General features: G+C 47.9%; 1 protein-coding gene across 7 annotated transcripts in view; it reads left to right on the forward strand.

Annotated features, from left to right (window-relative positions):
- Window positions 1-27,729, forward strand: part of Dab1 (DAB1, reelin adaptor protein) — a 1,103,453-nt gene that overhangs the window by 1,063,808 nt on the left and 11,916 nt on the right. For 6 of the 7 annotated variants that reach the window (XM_026782357.1, XM_026782360.1, XM_026782362.1 and 3 more), the window contains 5 exons: window positions 12,407-12,457; window positions 12,550-12,597; window positions 16,763-16,825; window positions 18,956-19,064; window positions 25,324-25,872. In XM_026782357.1, coding sequence (XP_026638158.1) covers window positions 12,407-12,457; window positions 12,550-12,597; window positions 16,763-16,825; window positions 18,956-19,064; window positions 25,324-25,872 — 820 coding nt within the window. The remainder of the gene's footprint in view (window positions 1-12,406; window positions 12,458-12,549; window positions 12,598-16,762; window positions 16,826-18,955; window positions 19,065-25,323; window positions 25,873-27,729) is intronic. The other variant, XM_026782361.1, reaches the window with a different exon arrangement.

Here is a 27,729-nt window from a genome sequence, read left to right on the forward strand (position 1 = left end):
CGGCAGTTGGTTTTTCCTTTAGTTGGAAATCTGGATCAAGATGTTGCATAATTGGATTAAATCTAGTCTGAACATTTGTCAGCCTCCCTTCCTCATTAAGCACCACATTGTACAGAAATTATAATTATTGCAAGGCACTTAACAGAGATGTCACACAGGAGGAGGACCCACGGGGAGGGAAGGGAGCCTGAACCCAGGCATTTACACAGAGGATGGGGAAGGTAGCAGCGTCTAACGTTCATTACGTGGACTTTCTTTTACTTTTGCTCAGGAAAGTTGTCCTGAAATAGAATCCTGAATCCCCACAGTGTGAAAGCAACAAGGAACATTAGAAAGACTTCTTCTGATTTAATCTCACCCAACATAAAAGTCCCTCCTAAACAATTGGGATAGGTGTGGGAGAAAATACCCTTTGGCTTTGAACTTGTAGGCCCCACTAATAGACTTTCTGACTTTTCTAATCCCGGAGCCTAGAACTCTAACTGATTCAAGACCTCCTTGAGAAGCTCTGTTATAACCTCATTCATTCACTCCTCCATAAGCAGATATTCACTGTGACCCCCTATCATTGAGACAATATTTTGTGTCCTATCAATACATAGATGGAAGAGATAGGTAACTGAAGAATCTTGATGGTTCCCATAGGCTAAGCATAGAAAATAATGGTTAACATAAACGGCCAATGTTAGGAGAAGCTGTGTACAGGAAACCACAGGAGTATGGTGGTAGGCAGAAAGCGTCGCTCGAAGGCATTGAGCAAAGACCTCAGCCAGGGCTGGCAGTGGCGGTAGGATCCTGTAGACCATAGGAATCTGTCCCTGGAGAAAGAGGAACAGATATAAGAGGGAACTGAGTACTTAAGAGCACTGAAATGGAGAAGAAAAGTCTGGCATATCCCCAGAGACCGATGGGTCACCTCAAGTGGCCAGGCCACAGAAGGTTTCCATGGGAGTGAAGGACGAGGATGCTGGAGGAAGCTTGTCCCAACAAGCAAGGGCACTGAATAAGATGAGGGATTGGGATGTGTCAAGCAGACTCTGGTGCTCGCTGGTCACTGTTAGAGCTGCTTCTTAGCAGTACTGCTGCGGTGGCCTCAGCAGGTGGTTTACCAGGTGGGGAGACCATTAGATAATTAGAATTATCTAACTACAACCATCAGGAGACTCGGAAAACATTCCAGGTGGTTTAACAGAGGGACTTTATTTATTTATTTATTTATTTATTTATTTATTTATTTATTTATTTATTTATTTTGGTTTTTCGAGACAGGGTTTCTCTGTGGCTTTGGAGCCTGTCCTTGTCCTGGAACTAGCTCTGTAGACCAGGCTGGTCTCGAACTCGCAGAGAACCGCCTACCTCTTCCTCCTGAGTGCTGGGATTAAAGGCGTGCGCCACCACCGCCTGGCTAACAGAGGGACTTTATTGCGGGGCGCTAGTTATAAGTTACTAAAAGAGCAGAAAAGTCTAACGAGGCAATTGGATAACCCGGATTAGTAAAAGAGCCAGGGCAAAGGAAGAGGTAGTCTTAGCAGAGCCCAGGACATGCGGCTATGCACAGAAAGAGTGAGGAGCTGTCTGTGGAGGCTAAAACCACACTCGAGACCTGGAGACTCGGCCACACTCCCAGTCACGCCAGAGACACCTGGGCAGTGTGAGGTCTCCAACCACTGCCTCCTGCTGAGCAACCTAAGTAGTTAACTCTGTTCATGGAAGTTGGAAGGCAGAGGCAGAGGTCCTTCAGAGAATGTCCCATCTTGAACTTGGGTTTGTATCACATGGGGTTGTGAGTAAACCTTCTGTTGCTCAACTCTCAGGAAATTGCTTGATTTACTAGTGATGAGCCGACACAACGTGAAGAGGCATTTCCTCATGTCATTGCAGAGACTGAGCAAGAATAGTGTTGCATCATAGTCTAGCTAGAACTGGCAGGAGACGGAGGGATTCGGGTGAGTGTGAGCTTCGCAGCCCTGCTCTCTGGGTGGGAAATCTGTATTCCTTGGTTAGCAGCTGTGTCCACTGGCCCTTTGCCTCAGTGTGCCCGCCTGCTACAAGTGGATAATGGCTGTGGCCCCCTGACTCAGAGAGGCTTTTGAGTTTTAAATAAATAATTCATGTAAGATATTTATAACAGCACCTGGTACATAGTAAGTGCTCAGTAAACATTGGTCATCGTTATGATTGTCAGCCATCATGCAGACTCAACCAAGTCCTTTAAGACGTGAGCCAGAGTGACAGCTGCCTCAGTCGCTAGGCTGCTATCAGTCTGCTAGAGGGGTGAGAAGGTGTGGAAAGCCCCAGACCAACCATCATGTCTCCAATCAGCATTAACTGACAGCCCAGGATGGTGTTGACCCTCCAGTGGCACCGCAGTGCTGAGGCTGTGTGGCATCCCCTGGAGCGGTCAGAACAGAGCACCAGAGACAGGTAGTTTAAGCAATAGCAGCAACCGTTCACAGCCCATACAGGCTGCATAGTCCCACATCAGGGTAAAAATTGTCCTTGAATTGTAGACGCATCCTACTGTGGCCTGTGCGAGTGGCTAGGGAAGATGGGGCGGTAGAGCCGGAGGAAACAGCCACACTGAAAAGTAGGACTTCAGCCCATTTGTTGAGGGAAGAAGGGACACAGTCAGTCCTTCCTGCCAAGCATATTAGTTCCTTTTTGTTTGTTGTGATAAAAGTGGCTTACAGAATAGTTTGTTTTGGTTAATGCATCCAGAGGCATAAGACTCTGTCATGGTTAGGAGGCGTGGCGGGCAAGCTACCGGCACGCCGGCCAGAGCAGGAAGCTGCGAGTAAACTCACAGATCTTCCATCAGCATGATGCACAGAGAGCAAACTGGAAATAGGGTGCAGCCATGTCATTTCTAAACCTACCACCAGGGACATACTTTCTCCAGCAAAGCTCTGCTCCCAAACTTACCCACAACAGCACCCCCAAGTAGGTACCAACTCCTCAAGTACCAGAATCCTTGGACGCCATCACAGCAGGGATGACAAACAAAATATCGAGCACCCCACTGTTCTAGGCACTGTACGTTGTTATTGCAAAATTGTCCCAAAGTGCTGTAACAGCAGATGTCCCAGCAGGGTGCTGAGGAACCAGAGCATTAAATCGCTAAGTCCAGCCAGATGAAGCAGAGCTAAGATGTCTCCCTCATCCACCTCTTTGACCCTTAAGCTAAGGTGACCTAGTTTATCCTCCAAACTGGTCTACTTCCAAATGAAAGGGGAGGAGGGCCGATATTAACAATTTTACCAGCCTAACAGGCAAAAACAAGGTCTGCCTTGAACAAACCAGGATCTGGGGATGCCCTTCCCCAAACTCGTGCATTTTTTCTGCTGAACTATGTAACCACTAGAAGCAGAACGCTTGAGACCCCAAAGCTGGAGGCTTTGGACCAGCTCGCTCCCGCTGCTTTTTGTGGGTGGCACTTCCCAGTGCAGAAGGAAGGACAGTGGGCTCTTCCAGGAACAGGTGCCATGCGCGGCTGCTCCTTCTGCAGCATCCGTCAAGTGACTGGGAGATCTGGTGCATGGGGTATCTGTTAACTGCTGCTGCTGCTGCTGCGAAGCCGTCATTATTCCTCTAATACAGATCATTAACATTCAGAGAATCTTAACTACAGCATCTTAACGAGCAAAGCTGTAATATACAGCTTCCCCATAAATATCCATCCGTGCTGACGCGCCTTCGCTCTCCATACACTAATTCGGCTGCTCCGGATAAATCATCCTGTTGGGCTTCTTTCTTTCTCCCTAACTGCCGTTATTAGCGATTACAGAAGAGTAATGAACAAACTCTAGTCAAAGGGAAAAAAGGACAAGAGCTAAATGAAGGATCACGAGGCATGAGAGTGTATATATCAGTGACAGTCCCCATTGAAGGAAGCACGACACTCATTTTCTGTAGCAGCTCAGAGAGGACACAAGGAGCCAGCATTTGCTGACTCCGTGCCAGGGTCAGGGCTGTGCTCAGGACTTCGTGGCTCCGCTTGAGATTCCAAAGACAGCAGGTCTGTCCTGTGTGACTTGTAAAACTAGTACTTTCTGCCCTAGCCCTGTAGATATGATAGAGCGTGTGTGTTTCTATGAGACTTCCAAAGACTTCCATGAGTTTATACAGCCTTCTTAACATGGCAACTGTTGTTCTGTGCTTGGTATGAGTACAAAGATTGAAAGCAAGATGCTAACAGAAGAAGGAAACACAGCCCGTCTCTGGAACGACTCCTGTGATGGGGACATTCTTGCTCGCGTTTTATGACGCTTCCTCCAGTTCTGCTTAAACCTCTGTCGGTTTTTCCTCGTTTTCACCCATGCGAGTTAGCAGCGTTTCCAGCCTTCTCGTTCACAGTATTCCTCTTTCCCATTCTGCAGGCTGTCAGCCCCACGGTTCGGGATTTCTCCCTCCTTCTCCTGTACTGTACAGTCTCTTTGCCTTGTCCCCTTGGCTGTTGTCATGTTGTTCTCTGTACCTTCAGCCAGGTGTCCTGGCCGTCTGCCTTAAGCACCTCTGGGGGCTGACTCATGTGTCAGCTGGCCACACTTGCCACAGAGGACCGGGCTGTCCTGTCCTGGGGCGGGCTCCTAAACTGCCCTCCTGCCTCTTCCTCCTAGAACCTTGCACTCACCTTGGGCTTATGACGTAGGTCATCTTTTACCTTTGCCATCTGCACTATAGTCTGATCCTGAAGTCTGCACATTCCAAAGCTAGCCCACGTTGGTAAAAATATGTATTCTGCCACCTTCTGGCTGTGTGACATGGGGCAAGTTATTAGGCTTTGTATGCTTCCGTTTCTGCCTCTGGAAATGAGGGCGGGAAGAGTGCTCACATCAGTGGTGATCATTAAATTAGTTACCCCATGAAAGTCCTTAGAATAGTGCTGGCTGCACATAGAGGAAACCTAAGTATCAGGTGGAATTGCCATTGAGAGGAGCGTGTGTGTGTGTGTGTGTGTGTGTGTGTGTGTGTGTGTGTGTGTAAACCAGAAATAGCAGTGCCAACAAACTGGAGCCCTACCCAAGATACATAGACTGCTTTTATTTAAAGCGTCTCAGAGGGCACACACTACAACATGGGAGGAAGCAAGTGTGTGTAAGATTAGTGATCCCGTCTTTATTCACCAGCTACACAGTCCTCCAGAGGAACCCAAGGCCAGAGAACAAGCAGGAAGCGAAATAAAAACAGGAGCCCAGGCTTTAGAATGACAAAAGTGGACTGCCCCGTGCCTGCGGGCATGTGCACAGTGTGTGTTTGTTATAACAGTAACGGGTCTGCAGTGCTGGGACTCACATCCTGAAACCATTCTTGGGAAGTTTATCTATCGCTCTGTCAAGCGTTCATCCTTTATCTATTCCACATAGACTGTTGAGTGTTCCCTGGATGTCAGGGACTGTAGTAAAGACGGGAGACTTAAAAATCAGCCCATGTTCCTTTTTGGACCCAGGTCTCCTTCCATGCTAAGACCACTAACAGTTAGGTAAACAGACAAGCATCAGGGAGTGATCCCAATAATCCAAACATAGTAGCACAGAGAAGTTTCTCCCAAAGGAGATGGCTATGCCAAGGTCTGGATTCGGACAAGAGACCTGCTAGAGAAAGACTGGCAGGATAAGGATGGATAAGACAAAGGCCTGTCGGGTGGAGAAGAGTAGAAAGACCGGGCTGTAGTCTGTAGCTTGGCAGGAAAGAGAATGTGGTGGAGGGATTCAGAAATTGTGACATCCAGCCTGGCGGTGGTGGCGCACGCCTTTAATCCCAGCACTCGGGAGGCAGAAGCAGGCAGGTCTCTGTGAGCTCTAGGCCAGCCTGGTCTGCAATAACTAATTTCAGGACAGGTTCCAAGGTTACAGAGAAACCTTGTCATGAAAACCCGAGAGAGAGAGAGAGTGGAAACAGCAACTTGGCCGTGAGGGAAGGCTATACACAGACAGAGGCAGGTAGACCAGAATATGGTCTAGTCAGAGAATCAGTGTTTCCTTGTGAATACCTGGAGGTCACAGCAGGGGTGGGGTGGAAATCAAGGGTACTGTTACAGCAGCCGCGTTCAGTGTCCACCAAGGGCATTAAAGGCTTGTTTGCTAGAGCAGTGCTATTGGGAAGTGATGGTGCCTACCAGGAGGTCTGTAGAGCCCTGGAAGTGTGCCCTCAAAGGGAACTGAGAAGCTGTACACTCTTCTCCACACTTGCCTTTGGCTTGCTAGCCAGAAGGGTGTGGTTCATCTCTGCCACACACGTTCTTCTACAATCAGCCATTGGCCGAAGGCAAGGGGTCAAGAAACCATAATGGAACCTCCACACTTGTGAGTCAACATAAACCTCTCATTGGCCTAGATAGCTTTCCTGAGACAATGTCTCAGTCGATAGCTCAGGCTGACCCTAAGCATGTGGTCGTCCTAAAAGCTAGCTAGGGTCACGGGCAGTTTCCACTACGCCCAGCTCCACCTTTTCTAAGCTGACTTTCTCAAACTCTTGATACTGTAACAGCAGGAATCAGCTCACACACCAAACTTGAACACCTGGAGTCTCGGCTTCTAGACAATGTGTTGGTGCCTGTGTCGAAACCAGAAGACGAGCAAAGCACAAGTTTGGGAAATGTGCCAGATAGATTATGTCAACTCGACACAAGCTAAACTTACGTGAGCAGTGGGAGCTTCAGCTAAGAAATAAGATCTAGCTGTAGGACATTTTCTTAATCAGTGAGTGATGGCAGAGGACCCAGCCCATTGGGGATAGTGCTGTCCTTAGGCTGGTGGTTCTGGGTTCTGTAAGGAGGCAGGTGGAGAAAGCCATGAGCAAGCCGGTAAGCAGCCTCTATGGTTACTTTTGCCAGTAAGTAACCCCTCTGTGGCCTCTGCATCAGCTCCTGCCACCAAGTCCCTGCCATTGTTGAGTTCCTATCCTGACTTCCTTTGATAATGGACAGTGATGATTAAGTATAAGCCAAATAAGCCCTTTCCTCCCCACCTTGCTTTTGGTTGTGGTGTTTCATCACAGCAGCGATAACCCTAGTAAGCTAAGACAGGAAGACCACGTTCAACACGACCGCATGCAATGAGCATCTTTGTAACGTTACCACATAGAATTCAAGGAATGAGTGAGCTCGAAAGATTCTGTTCCAGCAATGACAGAAAGCTTTCTTTGGCTGTTCCCAGGGGCTGGTGTTGGCTTCTGTTCCATGAGTGGCATTGTGACTGGAAACGGCACATTCTCTGTGAAAGTGCTCCATATGGTTCCCTGTCGTGACACTCCCTGTACCATGACTTGAGTTAGTTTTCCCTCACCTCACTTGCCGCAGCTCAGAAGGGCAGCTCGGGGTCCTCTTGGTGCCTGACTCGTGGTAGACGCTCAGGGGAGTTTGCAGGCTATCCGATCCATACCCTGTGAAGCAAATCCAAGCAGGAAGACCAAATAGTGAAATGAATTCCCATGTTTGTAAGCTGCTGTCCCGTGGAGAAGGAGGGGAAACCATGTGGCAAGGAGCGGCTGTCAGAGCAGCAGGCAGGGGCTGCTGGCTATTTTTTTCCCTCTGCAGTGACTTCGCTCTGTTTGTGATTGCCTCTGATTTGCTCGCATTCCGCCTCTGCCACTCGGTTTGGTCTCAACTTCATCCAATATTTCTTGTTACCATTTGGGGACCATCTGGACCTCAGCAGTGGTCTCCCCAAGAAGACATAGCATCAAGGGAAGTGACGGACTCTGCTGTGTATCCTGCCCTCCACCAGAGAAGTGGGCTGAGAGCCTGTCAGCCCGCTGACAGGAGCCAATTTCACATTCCTGTGGCTCCCGTTTGCTCCCTTTGCGAGTCCTGAAGCCATGCCAAATCTTGTTAGGAGGTTTGGAAAACTCCTTGAGTTTTGGCTAATGTGGACGCAGGATAATAGATTTTTAAAAGGAAGAAAGAGTTAGGAAGAAATAACTGCAGGCTTTTGGAAACCATTCCTGTTTGATTTCTAGTTTTCTCATCTCACTGCCCCTGTATAAGTCTGCTTGCTCTATCTGAAGCCATTCAAAACAGCGGAGCCATCTCTGCCTGTTCTTCCAGCCAAAAGAGGGGACAGGAACCTCGGAGTCCTCCTGTTGATGTCCCATCTTCTAGCTTCCAACTGAGGTCACAGATTGGATATAGGTCCCAGAAGTCTATGGGAATGTGCGTGCAACACAATTCCTCCTGCAAGGCCACACCTCCTAATAGTGCCACTCCCTTTGGGGGACCATTTTCTTTCAGACATTGACAGATCAACAGCTCACAGCAGAACGGCTGAAAGAGCTTCCTGAGAAAGGCCCGACTCCGAGTGACCTAAGGACCTCCTGGAAGGGACTCCTCCTGGAGGATTTCCTCACCCACCTCCAGGGCCACTCTGGGTGTTCAGCTCTAACACATCCACCCCCATCCTGTAGGCACCCTCAGCCCTGCCCTTGGGAGCTGAAAAACATTGACACCATCGCACCTGCCAAGCAAAAACTCCTGTTCCCATCCCCCTTCCTTCTTCCCGCCCTCCTTCTATCCCTCTTTTCTAACTTCTTTCCTTTCCCCTATATCTCTCCCTCCCTCTCTTCCCTCACTCCATCCCCTTGTCTTCACCCCCCCTTTTTCCCCTCTCCTCCTCCCCCTTCCTTTCCTCCTCCTCCTCCATTTCTCCTTTCCTCTCCCCTCCCCTTCCCTTTCCCCCTCTCCTTCCCTCCTCGTCCATTCTTCCCACTCCCCCTTTCCCTATTTGCTCTTCCCCTGTCCTCCCCTATTTTCCCTTTTCTTCCCCCTACAATCTACCTTCTCTCATCCTCCCAGACTCTTAGAAAGGGAACTGGCACACTGTGGTTGTGCTCTGTGCTGTTTGCACAGCAGCATCTACACTGTTTGCTCCATGCACACCCATCCGGCTGGCAGCCTCAGCCCTGCACACCCATCCGGCTGGCAGCCTCAGCCCTGCACACCCATCCGGCTGGCAGCCTCAGCCCTGCACACCTATCCTGCAGGCACCCTCAGCACTGTTCCCTCGGTTGCTGAGCAGAGCTTTTCCTGACTGTCTCCTAAGAAGTAGAAAGTGGCCATCTCCTCTCTGCTAAAGGTGGTGTGGCGCCCACGCTGCTAGTGTCCCGGTGAGAATTGGTCTTAATTAGTATGTGCCTTGCTTGTTAAATCACCCACCCAGGAAAGTAGCATGCGCGCGGGTACCTGCAATCACTAGGTGGCCTTAATACTACCTACCTGTGCACAGTTACAAATCACTTAAGTTAATCCATTTCTCCTGGGCCCTCTAAATGGATAATCGAATTGATTCCTTTGCAGCCGTGGCCTAGGTCCTAGTTTAGACCTAAAAGCCTTGGGCCCTCTCGTATACACACTCCTGACCACCGCAGACAACGAGGACCACACATCTTGCCCTGCTGAGAGCTCAAACCATGTATTAGTTAGTCATCATTGTGTCTCTGGCACCTGCCTAGGTCCTGGCAGGTGGGAAATATGGTGGCAATGTTTGCTGAAGGCATTAATTAATCCATTACCTAATCAATCAAGATGCCTTTGGTTCTCCCAGTAGGATGCTCCCTGATTATTCCTGAAGAGAATTCATTCCCCAGTACAGCAATTTGAAAAACCAGCAGCACATCAGAGTCACTGAGGACCCGTGGAAGCCTGGTAAACAAAAAACAGCCCCCCCTTTATTCTCTCCTCCAGCAGAATTGGAGATCAGAGGCTGGGGCTCAGGTCTTAGAATTTTGTAAACGCCTCCCTACAGGATTGTGTTATGCAGCCCAAGATTATATTATAAACCATGTCAAGTTCCTGACTTGTCAGCTATAAATATGATTTCATCATTTTTGATGTTTGTGCCCACAACCTATCTCACCCACAGTCATTTTTACTGTAAGAGTACCATCAATCTGATCCCCCCCCTCTCCCATCCCTCAGTTGTGGAGCCGTCATACCCCTACTATGGGAAAGGAAGCTCCCCAAAGACATCTTATTTCAGTGTCTTTCAGGAGATCGGGGTACAACTATGCCGAAAGAGTGGGAGAATATAGTCCCTTAAATCTCCTCTCAGGATGATCAGGTGTGAATAAAAGCAAGTGCTGGGTGTGTGGGAAGCAAGGGGCCAGAGTCCGGGTCCTCGACACGAGTCTTAGCTGGGAAAGGGAGCATTGCGTAGAAAAACCTCACCACTAGCCAGATAGAGTACACAGGAGGAGTCTGGAGCATTGGCCAAGCCAGAGTCAGACAGCAGAGGACCACAGATGTCAGAGATAACACCTGGATGAAGATGGTCTGGTGACATTGTCTATGAACAAGGCCAGAAGGAGGAGACAAGCCATGAACAGACTAAAGGTTACTCATTCCAGTTCCAGACACCTTGTAACAATAGCGTCCGCACACTACAAAACCCATGTAGATACATTGTTAAAATGAACCAAGAGATAGGAGAAGATGATACTAAATAATGACTCTTGAGTTATTGAACATCCACATTGTGTGTAATATCAAACAAGGCTACACATCTATCCAAGACTTAGAGAATGGCTCCGTATCACTACCTAAAAATTTAGAAAAGAGTCATGTGGCCAAGAGGTGCCATGACCAGCTCCTGGATGTATGTATCTCTATTCCTAGACGTATTCACCTAGATTCCTAGACTGAACTTCTTGTGAATGTACAGAAATCCCCCATCACGCCTCACCTCTGGAACTCCCCAGAGGCCACCTCTTCTGTCACCAGGAAGGTGACAGCCACACGCCTATGCTGGAAGTCCTCCCACGGTTTCATTACGTGGGACGTGGTGAAGCTTTTATGAGACTCCACCACGGGCTGTTTTTCAAATTTATTTAATTCATCCATCATGTTCTGAAGCCATTTGCTTTTCTTATATTGGACAGATGTAATGAGATTTTGGACACTAAAAAATGTTTTTATTAAAAGTTATGACCCAGAGCTAGTGGGTAGGGGCCCTGCCATAAATCCCCAGGAGTGTGTGAATTTATAAGGGATGTAGCGACATAACCTCAACCTTCTAGGCCACACCACAGATTACATGGAATCCTAGACTATTGCTGCAGCCCCACACACCTGTGGCTAAATTACAATCCTAATGATGATCGGCACTAACAGTAGTGGAAGTGGTATTTCTGTAGCTATGGTACATTGTGACTTTCCATCTCGTCGTCACCACAGGTGAGGCATGGTGAGACGGACCCTGGTGGAGACAGGTAACAGGATTAGATGCAGGGGTCCTGGGTGTGTTGATTCTCCTGTCCCGCTCTACACACTGTGGGTGAAATGAGGAAAGTGGCATTCAGGATTTCTGTGGACAGAGCGAGGGTGACGTTGGCAAATGAACAGTGTTTTAAGAGTGGACAACAGCCCCCCCCCATTCCTCCATGGCCAACACTGAACCCTACTCAAAATTAGGAAGCAAAGCTATCTCTCTGTACATGCGCAGTGCCTCAGTTGGAACGCTAGTAGACACAGATCCTATTAACATCGAGCCTCTTGGAAATACTCCAAAGAATAATTAGCTTGTACATAGAGACTAAAACTAGGTTATTAAAATATGCATGTGTAGTAGATATTATACATTTTGTATAATACAGATTATAGTCAATAGAATTGAAAGTTAAGAGACTAGTTAGTTTTGGCCAACTGCCAGCCACTGGTTAAGCCATGGATTCATTCATTTCTGTTGGGCAGTGCTATGTATTAGACCCTTGGGAGCTGCGGAGCATTTGGGAATGAACTGCACACACGAGAGAGCTCTCAATAGGGCAGGTGGAACTGAGGTGCTGAAGACTCCAAGAGGAAGAAGTTGCATGGCAGAAGTGGCACTCAGCTGGGCTTTGGAAAATAGGAAGCACTGAGCTTACTGGGGTGGGAAGAGCTTGCTGAGCAAAGAGAACAGCTGGCACAAGAGATGGGCACAAATGGTTGTGGGTGTGTGTGTGTGTGTGTGTGTGTGTGTGTAGTTAGATGTGTGTGTATGCATACAGATATGAAAATGGCATAATGGAACCCATTGTTTTGTATACTATTGATAACTAAAACAGTTGTCAATAACAAAAGTTGAGTTTGACATCACAGGAGGGCACATCTCCCCTGTCAGTGATGACTGTGCACTGTAGACACCTTGCTCCTACCCAGCGACAATGCTGCACCTCGCTGAGTGGCATGCACAACTGCAGGAAGATGGACTTTAGACATGCAGGCATGCTGTCGCTGTATCTCCCCATCAGGCCTGTGCTTTATCATCTGGTTATGTTGGAAACACATCCCGGGGTTTTCGCCATACATCAGCATCAGCTCCCGCCTCCTGCGACCACGAGAGTGTAAACCATAGCTACCGTCATCATTAAACCCATAAATCCATGTCATTTGTGTGTCATTCACTCCATCCTCATTCATCATCCCTTGCACTTGCAGAATAGCCAGCCGCTGGAGGATTTTGAAGAGCGTTTTGCTGCAGCCACGCCGGTAAGACTGAGAGGGGCCCTGTCTGTTTAACTGTTTCATGTTGCTGGACCATCACTCATCCCATGCTCATCAATCATGCCTTGTGGTTGCAGAACAGAAGTCTGTCAGAGGACTTTGATGAGCTTCTTGAGGCAACCAAGGTAAGAGCTCCAGGGTCCTGTTAAATTAGAGTCCTTCTCGTTACCCTCATGTGTGCCATCATGTCCTCATCCACCTGCGTAAATGGCGATTGCTCTGCTCTGCACTGCCGCAGTAGGTGCCCATTGCAGTGTTCACAGGAAAACTAAAGATGCCGTGGGGTCCAATATGTACAAACAGGGTGTGTGTGTGTGTGTGTGTGTGTGTGTGTGTGTGTGTGTGTGCGTGCGTGTGTGTAACATAAGGGGAACTGGAAAGGATATAGCACCCCTTAGTTTCACTCAGCCAGTATTTTAGGGGCCTTATAACACATTCCAGGGGGAGGGGGCATACAGAAAAATCTTTATTTGTGTCCTGACAAAGGTGAGGAGGCAGCGAAGAACAGAAAGGTGAGCTTGGGAGGAGCTCACACAGAGGCCCAAAGGTGAATTTCCTTTCCAGTCCCCTGTACCCTGCACTCCTTAATGCTGTGTGGACTGTCTCTGTCTGTTCCATAAAGCATCTTGAAAATGGAGGCAGGAGCATGCTGTCCTTGGGCCTGTGTCCCCGCTCTTGGCTCAGCCATTAATGAATGATAAGAATCCCTATACACTTCCTGAAGGATCCCAGGATCTCCTGCTGCCAAAACATAGGGATTGAGCCTGTGAGAGAATGTGTTGTGGGGGTCAGTCTGTGGCATTTCATCCTACTTCAATTGTGTCACCAAAACTTCCCTTCAGGGAGTTTCTAGGGCTACTCGCTGCAGTCATGTTGAAAAGAAGGGCCAGGGGACTAATTTTGAACCAGCAGTTTTAGTGTCCTATATACCTGAGAAACTACCATTTGTCTGTATAAAAGTGGCGGGGCCAGGGCCAGGCCTGATGGAGATATTGAGGGGCTTGACCCAAACCTGTCAACTCTTTGTCTCCATCACTGACCATGGCAGGCTCAGCATCACTCCATCTACTGTTGGAAAAAACCCAGTATCTTCTAAAAGAAATACATCTGCTACACGCAGCTACTACATCTCTGCAGAAGGCCTTTGAAAGGCTTGTGTGGTGGATGGGTCCCTCTTCTATCATAAGCAGACATCTGGAGCTGAAGCCGCAAACAACCTCCCATGGGTGTGCATCCCACAGGTCTCTTGGGAACCGGGGCTTCTGGTGGGAAGATATCGCAGAGCTAACTGCCACCGTTAAGCAAGGCTGACCAGGGCTTGGTGAAATCAACAGACAGATTGAAAAGGGGTTTGGTTGCTCCGCAGGGCAACGCACCCCAAGCCCCTTTTCCCTGGCTGATCCCAGGCGCGGCACTCACCTCAGCCTCAGTGAACCGCTCTGTGAAGTACAGACTGTGGCGGATGGAGCTGACTTTCCCGGGCTCAGGGAGTGTCAGGCGTGATGATAACGTATGGGCGAGCTTATTGTGAGCTGTAAAGTGTTTTACAAATGTGAACTCTTAGCTTTATTCTCTTGAGGCCTTTAACATGATGGATGAGGACAGTATTTTCAGATGGAACATGGTTTATTAGGTTACAAATAAGCGGCTGGGGTTCACGTAGGGGAGGGCTGTGAAAATAGATACTGTTCCTGATTCTCAATCATACGTGTTTATTTAGATTATTTTTAATTTTATGGCCCAAGAACCCCCTTTTTCTATAAAATTTAATTAACTCGGGGTTCTATTTAAACAGCAAATCCAATGAAACGAAATAACAGCCTATGCTTTATGCTTCCCCATGTTTTTCTCGTTTAATCCTTGAGTGAAAATCATTTGGCAAGAGGAAGGGCTATATCTCAAGAAAGAAGGTTATTTTAAAAGTTGTGCTTAAGGAGAAAATTAGCCAATAAGTTATCTTTACGATGTTAGTAAAAGTATGCCACAAGTTCAACACATTTGAGATGTAAATTGTGTGACTTAATTATTAACTTCATTTTAATATTTTCCCAGAGCTAGAAATAGTCCTGAGCCATTTTATAAGCACGGAGAGCCAAACTCCAGGAAGCCCAGAAGCTTCTGCTGAATTCATTAAGCAGTTAGTGTTTTATGCAGAAGCGGAAGGGACCAAAGGGTAGCCTTCACCATATCAAGTGTAATGCTGCTGGCATGCCAAAGAAGGCTTGCAGAAGAGAATCGGAGAGTCCAGGTTTAGGAGCACACCCTACACGCCAGAGGCCATCAGCTGCTGGGCTGTCCCTGTGTGAGAGGAAAGCTGTTGGGAGAGAGTCAGTGGGGAAGACTCTGGAATGTCCGCAAGTGCCCCTCTCCAGCCTTGCTCAGTCCCCTCGCCCACCTCTTCTCCCAGGAGAGGTTCATGCTGGTCGCACCCAACAGCCTTCCCCCTCCCACAGTGTTCTTTCTGGCTCGTGGAGTTTCACATGACTTCAGGGAGGGCTCTTCCTCGCTTTTGTCACCAGGATATGGAGACAGGCTGTTTCCTTTGGAAAATGCTGACTAAATTCTCTGCCCCTGGTAGACTGGGTTCCAGCTGCCCCACAGAGACTATGGTTACCCTTTCTGTCATGTTACCTTGAAGGGATCAGCCATCTTGGACTGCCATCCCCAACAGACCATCACTACCTGCAGTTGGGACCTGGCAGTTCTTTCTATGCCCCTAGCATCTAGTTCAGTGTCCAGCATCTTACTTTTCTTCAAGGTTTGTGGGGAGAATATTGTGTCCTTGGTTAGAAGCAAAACACTTTGTTTTGACATTTTCAGAATGGCACACCTTGGGGACTGAACGAGAGTCTAAACACAAAATTCCTTTCTGCCTCATATATACCTCTGCTCATACCTTGCATATAACTTAATAATGTATATTTAGTGTCCCAGAATTTTTTTACCATGACCCTTACAGGGAGTCAGGTATGGAATTATCCACTTACAGCATCATATCAACACTCAAAATGCGTGGGATTTGGACTATTGGTGGTTTTGTGGTTTCAGGTTAGGGATGATTAATCTATAACATGTAAAGAGGTATTAGCAGCTCCATCATCCAGCTGAGGAAGTCGAGCTTGGAAGGTGACTGAAAAGGATAAGACTCAACAGACCCACCCAACTGTGGGAACTTCTCCCGAACTCGGAACTGGCTCATTCATCAGAAGGAATGATCATTCTGCTTTTGGTATAAATCCGATAGATCCAAGTATGGCCAAGCTAGAACTGAATGCCTGTGGGGAGCAGAGTAGCAGGGCAGTCAACCTCTTCCTGGACCTTCTGTTAGCTGGGTGTTGTGCTGTCCTGCATCACGAGGCCTCGCTTAAGATCTGAAGACGAGCGGAAAATCGTGTTTGCTCAGTGGACAGGTTCGCACAAAGTGTGTGATTATATGCTTTGCATAATTACGTCGGGGCATTTGGTTCCTGGCCAAAGAATCCCTACAGTCCCTGAAGCTGAAGTGTATGCAGATTAATTTCTAAGTGTATCTTAAAAGGGTTCTTCTGCTCTCTGGCCAGACTCTCTCCCACACCCTGTGTGATGGATGGGAGGATGGATGGTCCTGTGTCTGCAGGGATGGAGTTCCTGGGAGTGATTGATAGTGTGTGTACTGGGCTGGTGTTGATGCCCTTCCTGGTATTAAATGAAATGTTTTCTTTTCATCCAACCACGTTTTTATTTCAAAGACAGACTTGGGGAGGAATGCACATTTGACTGCGTGTTCTCTATATAGAAAATCCCAAATCCTGCCCATCCCGACCGGATGACCTCTGTAACCTGTATGCAGATCAGTTCCCTTACAGAAAATGTGAATAAGGGTCCCTATCTCTCAGGACTAGGGCTGCAGAAAGCATGAACTGAGAAAGGACCTGGTAGTCATCCCTTGTCATTTTTCAGGTGGGGGTTTTTGGATGGGTGGTTTCCACTCTCGAGAGAAACCAGTCGTAGGGCTACGTTTCTGCCCATAGTTTTCGGCTGCATTTGATGGTAGGTCAGGATGAAGAAGTGCTGTTAAGGCTGCTTGTAACTCATGAGTGCCACTCATCAAACCCAGATAGACAACTAGACAGAGAAGTAGACTGATTCTGGTTCTATCCAGACATGTTGCCTTGGGACCAGGAGGTGCAGTACTGAACGACAGGCCTCACCATTCACATGGTGGTCACAGAGGAAAGAGCGGCTCTTCTTACACTATAACGTTTTAAAAGCAAGCCCAGCAGCTCACACGATTCTCTCTTGTCTTTTCAGGCTGTGACCCAATTAGAACTTTTTGGAGACATGTCCACCCCTCCTGATATAACCTCTCCCCCTGTAAGTATGCCCTGCCCTCCAAGTCCTGCTGCCTGGCCCCTTTTCCCCAACCACACAGTGGCACAGCCTGGGTTTTGCTGAGAGAGCCTGGCTGGTAAATTTCATTCAGCTAATGCTCCTGAGCCTGCTCAGTCTCCCTTACAGTGAAGGAGAAAGAATTCGGATGAATGGCTCTGGTCTGAGGACTAAATGACACCGTGCACTCAGCAACCACAGGACATTGTGGCTTGCCCTTCAGGCTCTAAGAAGGGAGGATGGGAAAGGTAGATAGTTTGTGCCTTCCACGAGCGGATAGCTGAGTTGGGAATATGGACAAGGAACTCACCAGGGCAGGAAGCATGAGAGGGCATGTGTCAGCATCTACCTGACCCCCCATAGCACCTTGGACAGCTAAGGAAAGGAAGCCTCATCTGCCTCGTCTTTCCCTTTCCCTCCTCCCTTCCTGCTTCACTCTGTGGTGGCTTCTCATTGGCTTGCCTTTGAGCCTTGTAAACCACATATGTGCCTCCCTGAGCTACTCAGGACACTCTGGGTTCACAGCCACAGCTCAACTGTGGTATCTGGGGCACTGTTTGCAAGAGGATCGAGAATGCATGGAGCAGAGAGAGAGAGAGAGGGAGAGGAAGAGAGAGAGGGAATTGAATTAAAACAAAGCAACCTCATAGAACCTCAGTACTGGATACTCTCATTGGCAATCCTGCCCCTGCAGTAGCCACTGAAAGACCAGAATGTCCCCATCAGCTCCCACCCCACCCCCACCCTGCCTGCTCCCCAGAGATGTGGAGAGAGCAGTCAGCTGCAGCTGTTAAGGCTGCTGGGGATGGACTGCCCCTCTGGGCACCACACAGTTGTGCAAACAGAGGCACAGTGCTATGGTTCCTTGGCAAGGTGCTCCTCCAAGAGAAAGGGCCGTGATCTCACCACCAAGGACAGAGAGCCTGAGACCCCGCAGCCCACAGTTGCCACTGGGGAATCCAGGCACAGCTGCCCGACACCCTGTCTTGTTCCCAGAGAAGCCAGGCCACTCTCCTGAGCCTTTCTCTTTTACAGCAACCTCAGGTAACCGCTGGGGTAGGAAACTGGCAATAAAGTACTCTCCCTTCTTCACCCCTGCATTTGCACAAATGAGCAAACTCAGACCCAGGAAGGACATGTGACGTCTTCGAGGCCATGTGGGGGAAAGAGAACAGCTCTGACTATGTGCAAAAATGCTTAACACAGCAGCTCAGGGCTGCATTTCTGGCCCTGAACCCAAGCGCCATCCGAATGGGTGTTTAGTAATCCTCTGAACAATGCCATTCGTCCCGGAAGCTGACGGTCTAAAAATGGCCCTGTCTAATTGCCGTGGTTTCAGGATTAATTGCTTGCCCCAGTCTGTTCCAGCGGAGGGGGTGGGGACCAACAAGGATATCATGGCATCCAGCCGGCTTACACTTCATAGGCAAAAGCCTATACAGTTAAGAGCTGCTGATATTCCTATTGATAACTCTCACCTTACCCAGCATAGGTCTGACCTTCGTAGAGCTGCAGCTTGGGCCAGATTGGTTCTAGAAGTTCCCAGATACACCGAGGTTCTTAGGTTGTCATCTCAGAAATATTTCCTTCTCTTTTGCAAGGGGGAGGTTCAAGCAAGAGTCTGCACGGCTCCAGAACACTTAGGCCTTCACTCCATCCACTCGCCAAGCTTTCTTTGTTTATTTAGCCAACTGTTTACTGACCACCTAATCAAACCGAGAATACAGTAGGGTCCAAGCGTGTATATTTCAGACTGAATTGACCACTTGCAAGTGGCGAAAGCCGTATATGATGGAATATGTTGGTGGCCTGAAAACCCCCAGAGGTAGTGACTCCAAAGGATTTTCATACTGTGCTGAGCATTGACTATATATATATGCCCATGCATGGTGCTTAAGAACTTAATAAAAATAATCGTTTAGACGCATGGTTTCATTTAGTCCCCACTGCAGCTCTGGAGGGAGGGGGTAAGATAGCTTCTATCCCCAGCCCACAGCTGTGAAGCACATAAGTGACTTGGACTGTGTCTGGTTGTCACTCCCACTCCTCTGCCTATGTGGATGCTAGCAGAGCAGGTCTCACGCGTCTGTTCCCTTGCCCCTCTCTGTCTGGCAGACTCCTGCAACCCCAGGTGATGCCTTCCTCCCGTCGTCATCCCAGACGCTTCCGGGGAGTGCAGACGTGTTTGGCTCTGTGTCTTTTGGCACTGCTGCTGTACCCTCAGGTAAGCCCCGCCCCTCCTCCCTCCTACTTCCTGTGGGCCTCATTCGGACACCTCAGAACCAGCCCCAAATCCTATTAGAACACCTGAGTCTGGTTCTCACCTGTGACTCATCAGGAGACGCGAGGCAGCCGTGTCGGTGGGCAGGTGGTCGAACACAGGCCGTGGGTACTGATGTCGCCTGGAAAATTCCAGACTCAGGGTTGTTTTAGAAATAACGCATGACGCACACAGACATAGAAATCAGGTCTGTTTCCTCCTGATCGCTACAGCCAGAGGCAGGGAAGATGGTGCCCAGGAGAGAGGAGACAGACCTCTTAAGTCCTTCCTGGGCTCAAGGAAAGAGAGGTTCCTCACCCACATGGACAGCCAGGTAGGACAACAGTGAATTGCTAGTGGGTAACTGAGAAGAGAATGTAGTTTTTAGAGAGTCAGAACGTATCTTTTTTCATTTTCCAAGTATCCTTTTAACATGTGTCAACTGTATTTACGACAGGGTAAAAATGCTTATGGTCACAGTACTATAGGAAGTTATAGATGGGTAGCATTCTAGGGGTTATTCCTTGTGCCCATGATATCTGCCACTCCAGGTAGCTGGGCCATTCCACTTGGAAAGGGCCACTGATGAGAAAGTCTCGTTCTTTTAACTGTCTGGGAGTCTAGAGGAATACTGCATCTCCTTCTACCTACCTTCACTGAGTTGGAGGCTCACTATTTCTTTCTTGGCTTTATTTTTATAAACAGCAAATGAGAGCTTGAATATTTTAGACTACAAATCTGCTTGTGCTTTTTATGTAAATAATTAATTTTAATTATATAGTGTTAGAAGCAAATTCTTGCTACTAAATATAAACCTTGCTGTTATTGTATGCAAATTAAAAATTCATAGGCTGTGCTGGAATACAGCTCCTCCTCTTGAGTCTAAGATCAACACAAACTTCTAGAAGCTGTAAAGTTGCTAGTGACTGATAGCTTACTTAGTATCTACAGGCAGCCTAGACACGTGTTCATTTCCAAGCTCCCCAGTTGAATTGTTTTAGTTATCTCTGAAATGGCATAGTGATGGTGACTTATTTTCTGAGTATGAAATGGACATTAAAATGGTAAATTAGAGTGCGTCATTTAAAATATGAATAAAAATATCTATGTGGAGTGTGCCTGGGCTTGAACCTTACCGTCACATACTCACGCTTGGCCCCCATCGCTCTGTCTATAAAGGTCAGTAATAACGATGATAGGCCCCATACTCACTGATCTTCACGTGTGCTTCCTCTGCAAGTATTCACTGAGTGCCCACTACGTGCCTGCTCCTGTCCCAGGTGCTTGGAGTACATCAGTAAACATAGCGGGCTTCCCTCTAGCTGGGGGCTTATAGCGTAGTGTAAATCAGCCGTGCAATGCTTTAGAATATGAGAGGTGTGGGGATGAAAAGATGCATAAGGCAGAGAGTGAACAACAGAATTCCGGCCAAATGGAGTATGGTCAGAAGGCTGTCTTAAGGGCAGCACCAAGAGGGTAAAGGGCCAAGGAAGCCAATAGGCTTCTTGGTTAAGGGTGTTCCAGGCAGGAGAAAGAAGTTTGACCCCTCCTGCTTGCATCCTCTTCCCTGTCAAGGACAGGATGGTGCTAGGTGTGACTCCATGTCTCCCTTTGCACTCACTCACATTTGATCACAAATGCCCTGGAGACCTTTGTTAGACACAGCACTGCTCTGCTTTACCCCGGGGCCAGCTTCAAGAGTGTAGTCACCTCCTACTTAACCAGCTCTGTTTCGAGCTATCTGTTTTTTGTGGTGCTGTCCCTTCACATTATTGAAAAATCAGAACAGCCTTCGTAGCATCATTCTAAAATTGATTTGCGTTAGTATATTTTTGCTTTCTGTCTTTATATAAAATATACTTGAGGCAGTCCTTGGGTGATGACCATGGGAGCCTCTCCCTCTTCACCTGGTGTTCCAATGTCACCAGCTGTTGTGCCTCTGTCCACCGTGCACAGATTATCTGTCCAGCCAGGAATAGGGAGACAAAGTCAAGAAGGGGCCCAGTTCCACAAAGCATGGCTGCTGCTGAGGACCCCCGAGTCTCCTGGCCGGTCTTGAATTCTGGCTTTAAGATGTTGGTGCAGATAATCTGTCAGAGGCAAAATTTCATCTTCATACCTGCATTGAAAAGCAAGACCTTGTGTCAGTATCATGAGAACTGAATGAGATAGCTAAGCCCTTTGGAAAATGCTGGTGTATCGTAGGCACTCCATGTGGAAAAGGCTGTTATTATTTTAGCATAGCTCTGATTACAGAACTCAAATGCCATGTGCCCTGTCCTACCCCATCTTTGCTTTTTCCTTTATCTTCTTGGAACTTTTTAAATGTATATAGTAAAGTTTAGGTCTTTAATCTTTTGGCTCTTTATGGCAGAGGTAGCCTGGGTGGACTGGAGAACATAGGCTCTGCCACCAACCAGGTGCAGATAACCCAGCCAGATCTCTGCTGAGCCTAGGCACTTATGGGTGAAAATGAGGGATGGTGATTTGACCTCCCGGAGCTGTGCTGAGAGCCTTGAAAGTGGTGTCTTCTAGAAGACCTTTGTAATGTTGCATAGAGATATGCTCTAAGAAGTCTGTGGATGCTATGTGCTTCTTATCAGGGGCCCATGCTTTGCTGCTCATATAAGTGGCTTGTGCAGGCTGTGCCCTCATGGAAGTAGAATGTTATACATATACATATAATAATAATAGCTCCCCAAGGGGCTTAGTACAAGGACCTGCTCCCCCACCAAAAATTGGGGGGACTACTGCTTTGTTCTCTGCATCTCTAGAGATTGAATCAGAGCCAGGCATCCAGCATGGATATTTTTGGATAAGTGAATGAGTCAAATGTGGCAGTGTGTCTAGGAGGCATCATATAACTTCTATACAAATACAGAGACCCTTTGTTTTCAATATGCTTCTTATAGTTCAGTCTGGTTTTGTTTTCCTTTCCCCAGTCACGGGTAGGGATGTCTCCAGAGCTGGCGGCTTGTTATAAAATGCAATTTTTAACACTTAAAAAAAAATAGCCCCTAGCTGCAAGGTGGGGACACAGCTAGCCAGCAGCAAAGACTGCTCGTGACACAAACAGATGCTCGTTGGCACCTCCTCCTTCCACTGCTGCCCACATTAACAAGTCTGCAGCTAACAAATTGTTAGGTGACTGCAGTGGCCTCCATGAAGCTGCTTGCTGATGCTGAGGTATGCCTTCAGGCATGCGTAAGACCTGTGGCTAGACAGCAATAGCTCCAGGCTTGGGAAGAACTCAGGTTGCACAGGCCTCCTCCCTCAACAAGGAAGATTGGATAAGATCTGTAAACCCCCCAACATGGTGCCAATTACCCAACTCTGCCTTTTTCTCTTCTGAATATTGTACTGTGGTCTGGAGCAGATGGCTTGAAGCCAGAGAGACATGCTAATCACTCTCACCCCAAAATTGTGCATAGCCCATCTGTTAGCTCCCTGTGGGGGGAAGAAAAGAAACAAAATATGGGACAGGGGCTGCCATCAGCAGTAGAATCATCAGAGATCACAGTACTTGTGGATCTTACATAACACTCTTAGAAAAAGATGGTCAAGATGTCCGTCCTCTTGATCCATACACCACCCGGTGCTCATGAGCCAAGCCTTCTCTGAGCCTTCTGCACAAGACAGTGAAGTGCCACACAGACTCCTAACTTGAGGCTCAGAATGCTTCTCCTTGGGATTTTTTCCTTTGCGTTTGTGTGATGACAATATGCATTCAATAGAAACCACACTGTGAATGTTGATCTTTCCCCAGGGAAACAATGTGTGTGGTTCAGTGCTCTCGGTAGATGCTGGGCAGTCACCGGGAGCAGTGGCTCCCAGTCAGCCATGCAATCAGAAGGAAAAAGGGTCACTCCCTCCCCAGGGTACTGGGCCGCTAAGCAGGCCGTTCAGTAGGTTAGGCCCTGCAGTCTCTTGAGTTTACTGTGGGTTTTCTTAGGTTATAACCCCATCATCAAAGAACAGTTGTATTTGTGCTTTGGAACAGCAGTGGGAAGGCGGGTGGCGGCATGGCTGGGTAGAAACCTCCAGTTTTTACCCTCTCACTAATGACCCTCACCAGAGTCACGGGAGGTCCATGGCTACTTAAGTCGCCACTTGGGAAGCCTAGATCATTCTTTCGATCGCAAATACTGGCAGTGTTGAAACTCACAGATAATAGCATGATGTTCCAACACCATTTTTTAATCAGTAGAATGTCATACTGCTAGTATGGAATTGAAATGAGAAGTGATTTATAATAAAAGCATGTATTTCAATTTAGGAATACTTAGGCATGACCATACTTCGGGACATGATGAGTAATGAGATGATCTGATAATAGAGTCACCAGTAAAAGCTACTGCTGAGAACAGGCGGAGACCAGCCTCCAACGGATGTGTTTCTGTCTGTGACCACCATTTTCAAAATATCTCTTGAGCATTCCACATGAAATTATATATATATAATTTTCCCTTGAGTGTGCAAACTTGTTTCAATTGTGGGGAATCATGGGTGTTGATGCTACGCAAAGAAACCGAATTTCTGAGCCATTCAGTCCATCTAGGCTTTACCCATTAGTAGACAGAAGGTGGAATTGTTCACTATCCTGTGCACTGGTCTCACAAATTATGTCAGCTGTAAACGCTGGTGGCCCCTTAAATACCATGAGACCTGTAGTTAACTTAACTTCCCTGTAGTTACCATAACAACTAAAACATCTCGCAAATTTCCTCTTTACTCCTAGGGGGCAATCCCCCTGAGAATAATTTAGGTATGTCAAAGTACATCAGAAACGAGTGACCCGCTTGCCACTGAGTGTGTCGGGAGGTCAAGTCACTGCATTCGTGGGTAACAGATGAAACGGTGAACAGATCTGAACTTTGAACAGTACTCCTCACGCCCGGGGATAATTGGACTTGTCTGTTAGGATATCTGTTTCATTGTTTAAAAGACATTAACACTGGTTAGATTCACCAGCAAGAAGTCCTTGTGCCCTCTCTAAAGCTTCCTCCTGGGGCAGCGTGGCAGGGAGGTCTAGAAATGACCAGACTGGGATTGGTGTTTTGCCCTTGAATAGGTCTATTGAGGGACAGTTAAATCTGGGACTGGATCGAGGTACCCGGTACACCATCACTGTGGGCTCACCAGAGATACTGACATGAACCATGATGTTATCATTGCCACAGCACCTGCCCGTCATCCCTTTAGACGTTGCTAGGATACGCTGAGTCCTCTCCCTTTTTCATTCTGATCTCACTGTGCTGTACCTACAGCTTCATTCCGGCAGCCATTAAAGTGCTTCTTTGGGCAAAGCTGGCTTCTCTACCCTTTGCTGTGACTGAGTGGCCACTTGTCTCTTAGGCTTAGGTGTCCATCTAAGTGGCCACTATGTCCCTGGAGAAGCATGAGGACCACTGAAAGAATGTAAAGATTTCCAGTTGATTCAGAGTATGCTACATTCCATGGTAGCCTGGGCCACAGTGACAGTCAGCAAATTACCTTTCCTCCCTGGAGACTCAGTTTTCGTCATCCCGAAATGGACATAACAGTATCTAACATGCAGGGATTTTGTGAGGATGTGGACCAGTGGCCCATGCATGCATAGTGCTCCATGTCCCTGTCTATAAGTTGGGCATCCATTATCTTTGATTTCAGCAGGATGATCTGAAGGCTAAATAATTCTATACTCAAGGTGAGGATGACTGTACCTGACACAGAGTAAAAGTCTCCAGAGGCCAGACTGGGCTAGGACTTGGGTGTAGGACTTGGGGTGACCACATGAGAAAGACATAAGCCTCCTGAGCTCAGGACATCTACCCTCTAGAGGCAGGGGACCAGGCGACCCTCTCATCGGGAAGGTCAGAAATAGGGAGGGAAACACAGCTTGGGTTGGGGAATAATAGCATTCTTACCATTGCTGTACTTTCCCAGAGTTCATAGTTCAAGAGCTGGAGTGTCTCAGTGGAAGGCAGCCTTGCCTGTGTCTTCTTCACTTTGCCTCTGCTTGGTCAGCTGAGAAGAGTTTCAGTGGCTGAAGCTAACTTTCATTAAGTTTCCCAGGTAGAAGGCAGTGGGCAGCGTGAAACTGGAATGCTAGAACCATTCAGAGGCTGAGGTGAAAAGTCAGACTTCTTCCTCGCTGTAAATGGGCAGTACATAGCTGTCGATCACTCCGCTCCATAGACTTTTCTTGTCCAGGATGCCTGACCCTCCCTCCCTCCCATTGCAGGTTATGTCGCTATGGGCGCCGTCCTCCCATCCTTCTGGGGCCAGCAGCCCCTCGTTCAACAGCAGATTGCCATGGGTGCTCAGCCGCCCGTTGCTCAGGTGATGCCAGGAGCTCAACCCATTGCGTGGGGCCAGCCAGGCCTCTTTCCTACCACCCAGCAACCCTGGCCGACTGTGGCCGGGCAGTTCCCGCCAGCCGCCTTCATGCCCACACAAACTGTTATGCCTTTACCAGCTGCCATGTTCCAAGGTCCCCTCGCCCCCCTTGCAACGGTCCCAGGCACGAATGACTCTGCCAGGTCAAGTCCACAGAGTGACAAGCCCAGGCAGAAAATGGGGAAGGAAATGTTTAAGGATTTCCAGATGGTCCAGCCTCCACCCGTGCCCTCCCGGAAGCCTGACCAGCCCTCCCTGACCTGTACCTCAGAGGCCTTCTCCAGTTACTTCAACAAAGTCGGGGTGGCACAAGACACAGACGACTGTGATGACTTTGACATCTCCCAACTGAATTTGACCCCTGTGACTTCCACCACGCCGTCCACCAACTCACGTGAGTGTCCTTTCGTTGGGCTCTAAAACCTGATGGGTGTAACGCCCTTTTCCTGGTAACTAAGCTAGTAGGGTTAGAATCTATCTCACTTGCGTCTCAAGCTTGTTAATACCAGTGTTAACAGTCCCCATGGCCACCAACTCGGCTACCAGTTATAGCACACACACACACACACACACACACACACACACACACACACGGGCGTGCACACACGCACATGTGCACACACACACACACACACACACACACACACACCTACCTCATTCTCTAGCCCTCTTTCTACATAACACTGAGACCAAGTTGCCCCAGATCTACGTGACAGATAATGACAATATGAATACATGCCTGGCATTTGTCCACAACATCACTGTGCTTCTTAAGGTTTCGTTGATATGCTCATGTGTGATTCGTGTATGTATTAGCCTATGGCAAACAAATTTTTAGCGTGGCTTATTAAATTGAAAATAAATGTAATGTTTTGAAAGTAGAAACAAGGGGCCAGAAAGATCTCAGAAAGTGAGGGTGTTTGCCACGAAACCTGAAGACCTGAGTACAGTGTCCAGAACGCACGGTGGAAGGAGAGGTCTGATTCCCAAAAGTTATTTTCTGATCTACACACGCGTGAGCTCACACACGCACGCGCACATACACTGAATTAATTAATTAATTAAATCTAAAAACAAGGCTTACTAATTAGAAAGGAAATTAAGATCAGGGGAGTTCTAAGGCAGAGTTTATAACCATGAGGTCATCGCGGGGCCTGATGATTGACACCAAGTTGAATGAGATGAGAGTGGACAGACAGCCCCAGCTGGGAACACGGAGGGCTCTTTATTCCTATTGACTATGTGCTTTGGAGTAATAGTTTTACCTCCACAGGCCCTGTGGTTCTTAACGCTCTAAAGCCAGCCATTTAAAGGCATCGCAACATGAAAGGATCTCCGTCATATTGATCCTGGTCAGGGGACTGTTGCAGGCTCCAGCGGTACAAGCTGTGTCTTAGGACAGAGCAAATCATAGCTCTGAGTCTCTGGACCCCTTGGGGGAGCAGCACCTTCCTTCTGGCCTAAGCATTTGGGGCCTCTGCTTCCACTTGTTTTTCCCATTGCAAACACCAAAAATAGAAAGCCTGTTGATGAATCGGAATCCAGATACACTTGAGCACACGAGGGCTTGTCAGTCAATCGGAAAAAAGTGTTCCAGTGACTCAGCCTGGGCCTTGACAATTGATAAGGGAAAAGAAAAGGCTCGTGGTACAATGATTTTGGCGTTTTCATTACTGTCACCGGTGATATGGATCACTGGATGGCCAATACCATGAATTGTCAAAAAAAAAATCTAATGTGAATACAATTAGATTGTGTCATTCAGCCAGGTTCAGATTGCTGTTCTGAAAATGAAGGCCTCGCACTCAGGCTGTGGGTGCTACATAGTCAAGGCATTTCTATTAAGTCTAATCCGTGGGGTTTCAATGAGGAATAATGAATAAAAAATGAAATGCTAAAGAAATAACAGTCATGCATAAGTGAACAAGAGTCTTTTAAAAGCACATGTCTCCTTTCTCAATGGACCCCATGGGCTGCCTACAAACAAGGAAGTTCTTTGAGGACAGGGACTGTCTTGCCTTCATCCCTACACCACACTTCTCAGCATGTTAGTGGGGTGCCTGGCACATCCAGACATTAGGAAAGGTTGTAGGGAATGAAATGAGCTGCCCGAAAGGCCAGCCCACCATCACTGTGTTTGGGAGGAAGGCTTTGCCAATGTATCAGTGTTGATATTTGGGGACAGATGATTGTCGCAGGAGGCTGTTGCATGTAGTGTGCAGTACTTACTTCACAGTCCTCTAGCTCCTAC

This window comes from Microtus ochrogaster, chromosome 10 (assembly GCF_000317375.1).
Source record: "Microtus ochrogaster isolate Prairie Vole_2 chromosome 10, MicOch1.0, whole genome shotgun sequence".
NCBI classification, from domain to species: Eukaryota; Metazoa; Chordata; class Mammalia; order Rodentia; family Cricetidae; genus Microtus; species Microtus ochrogaster.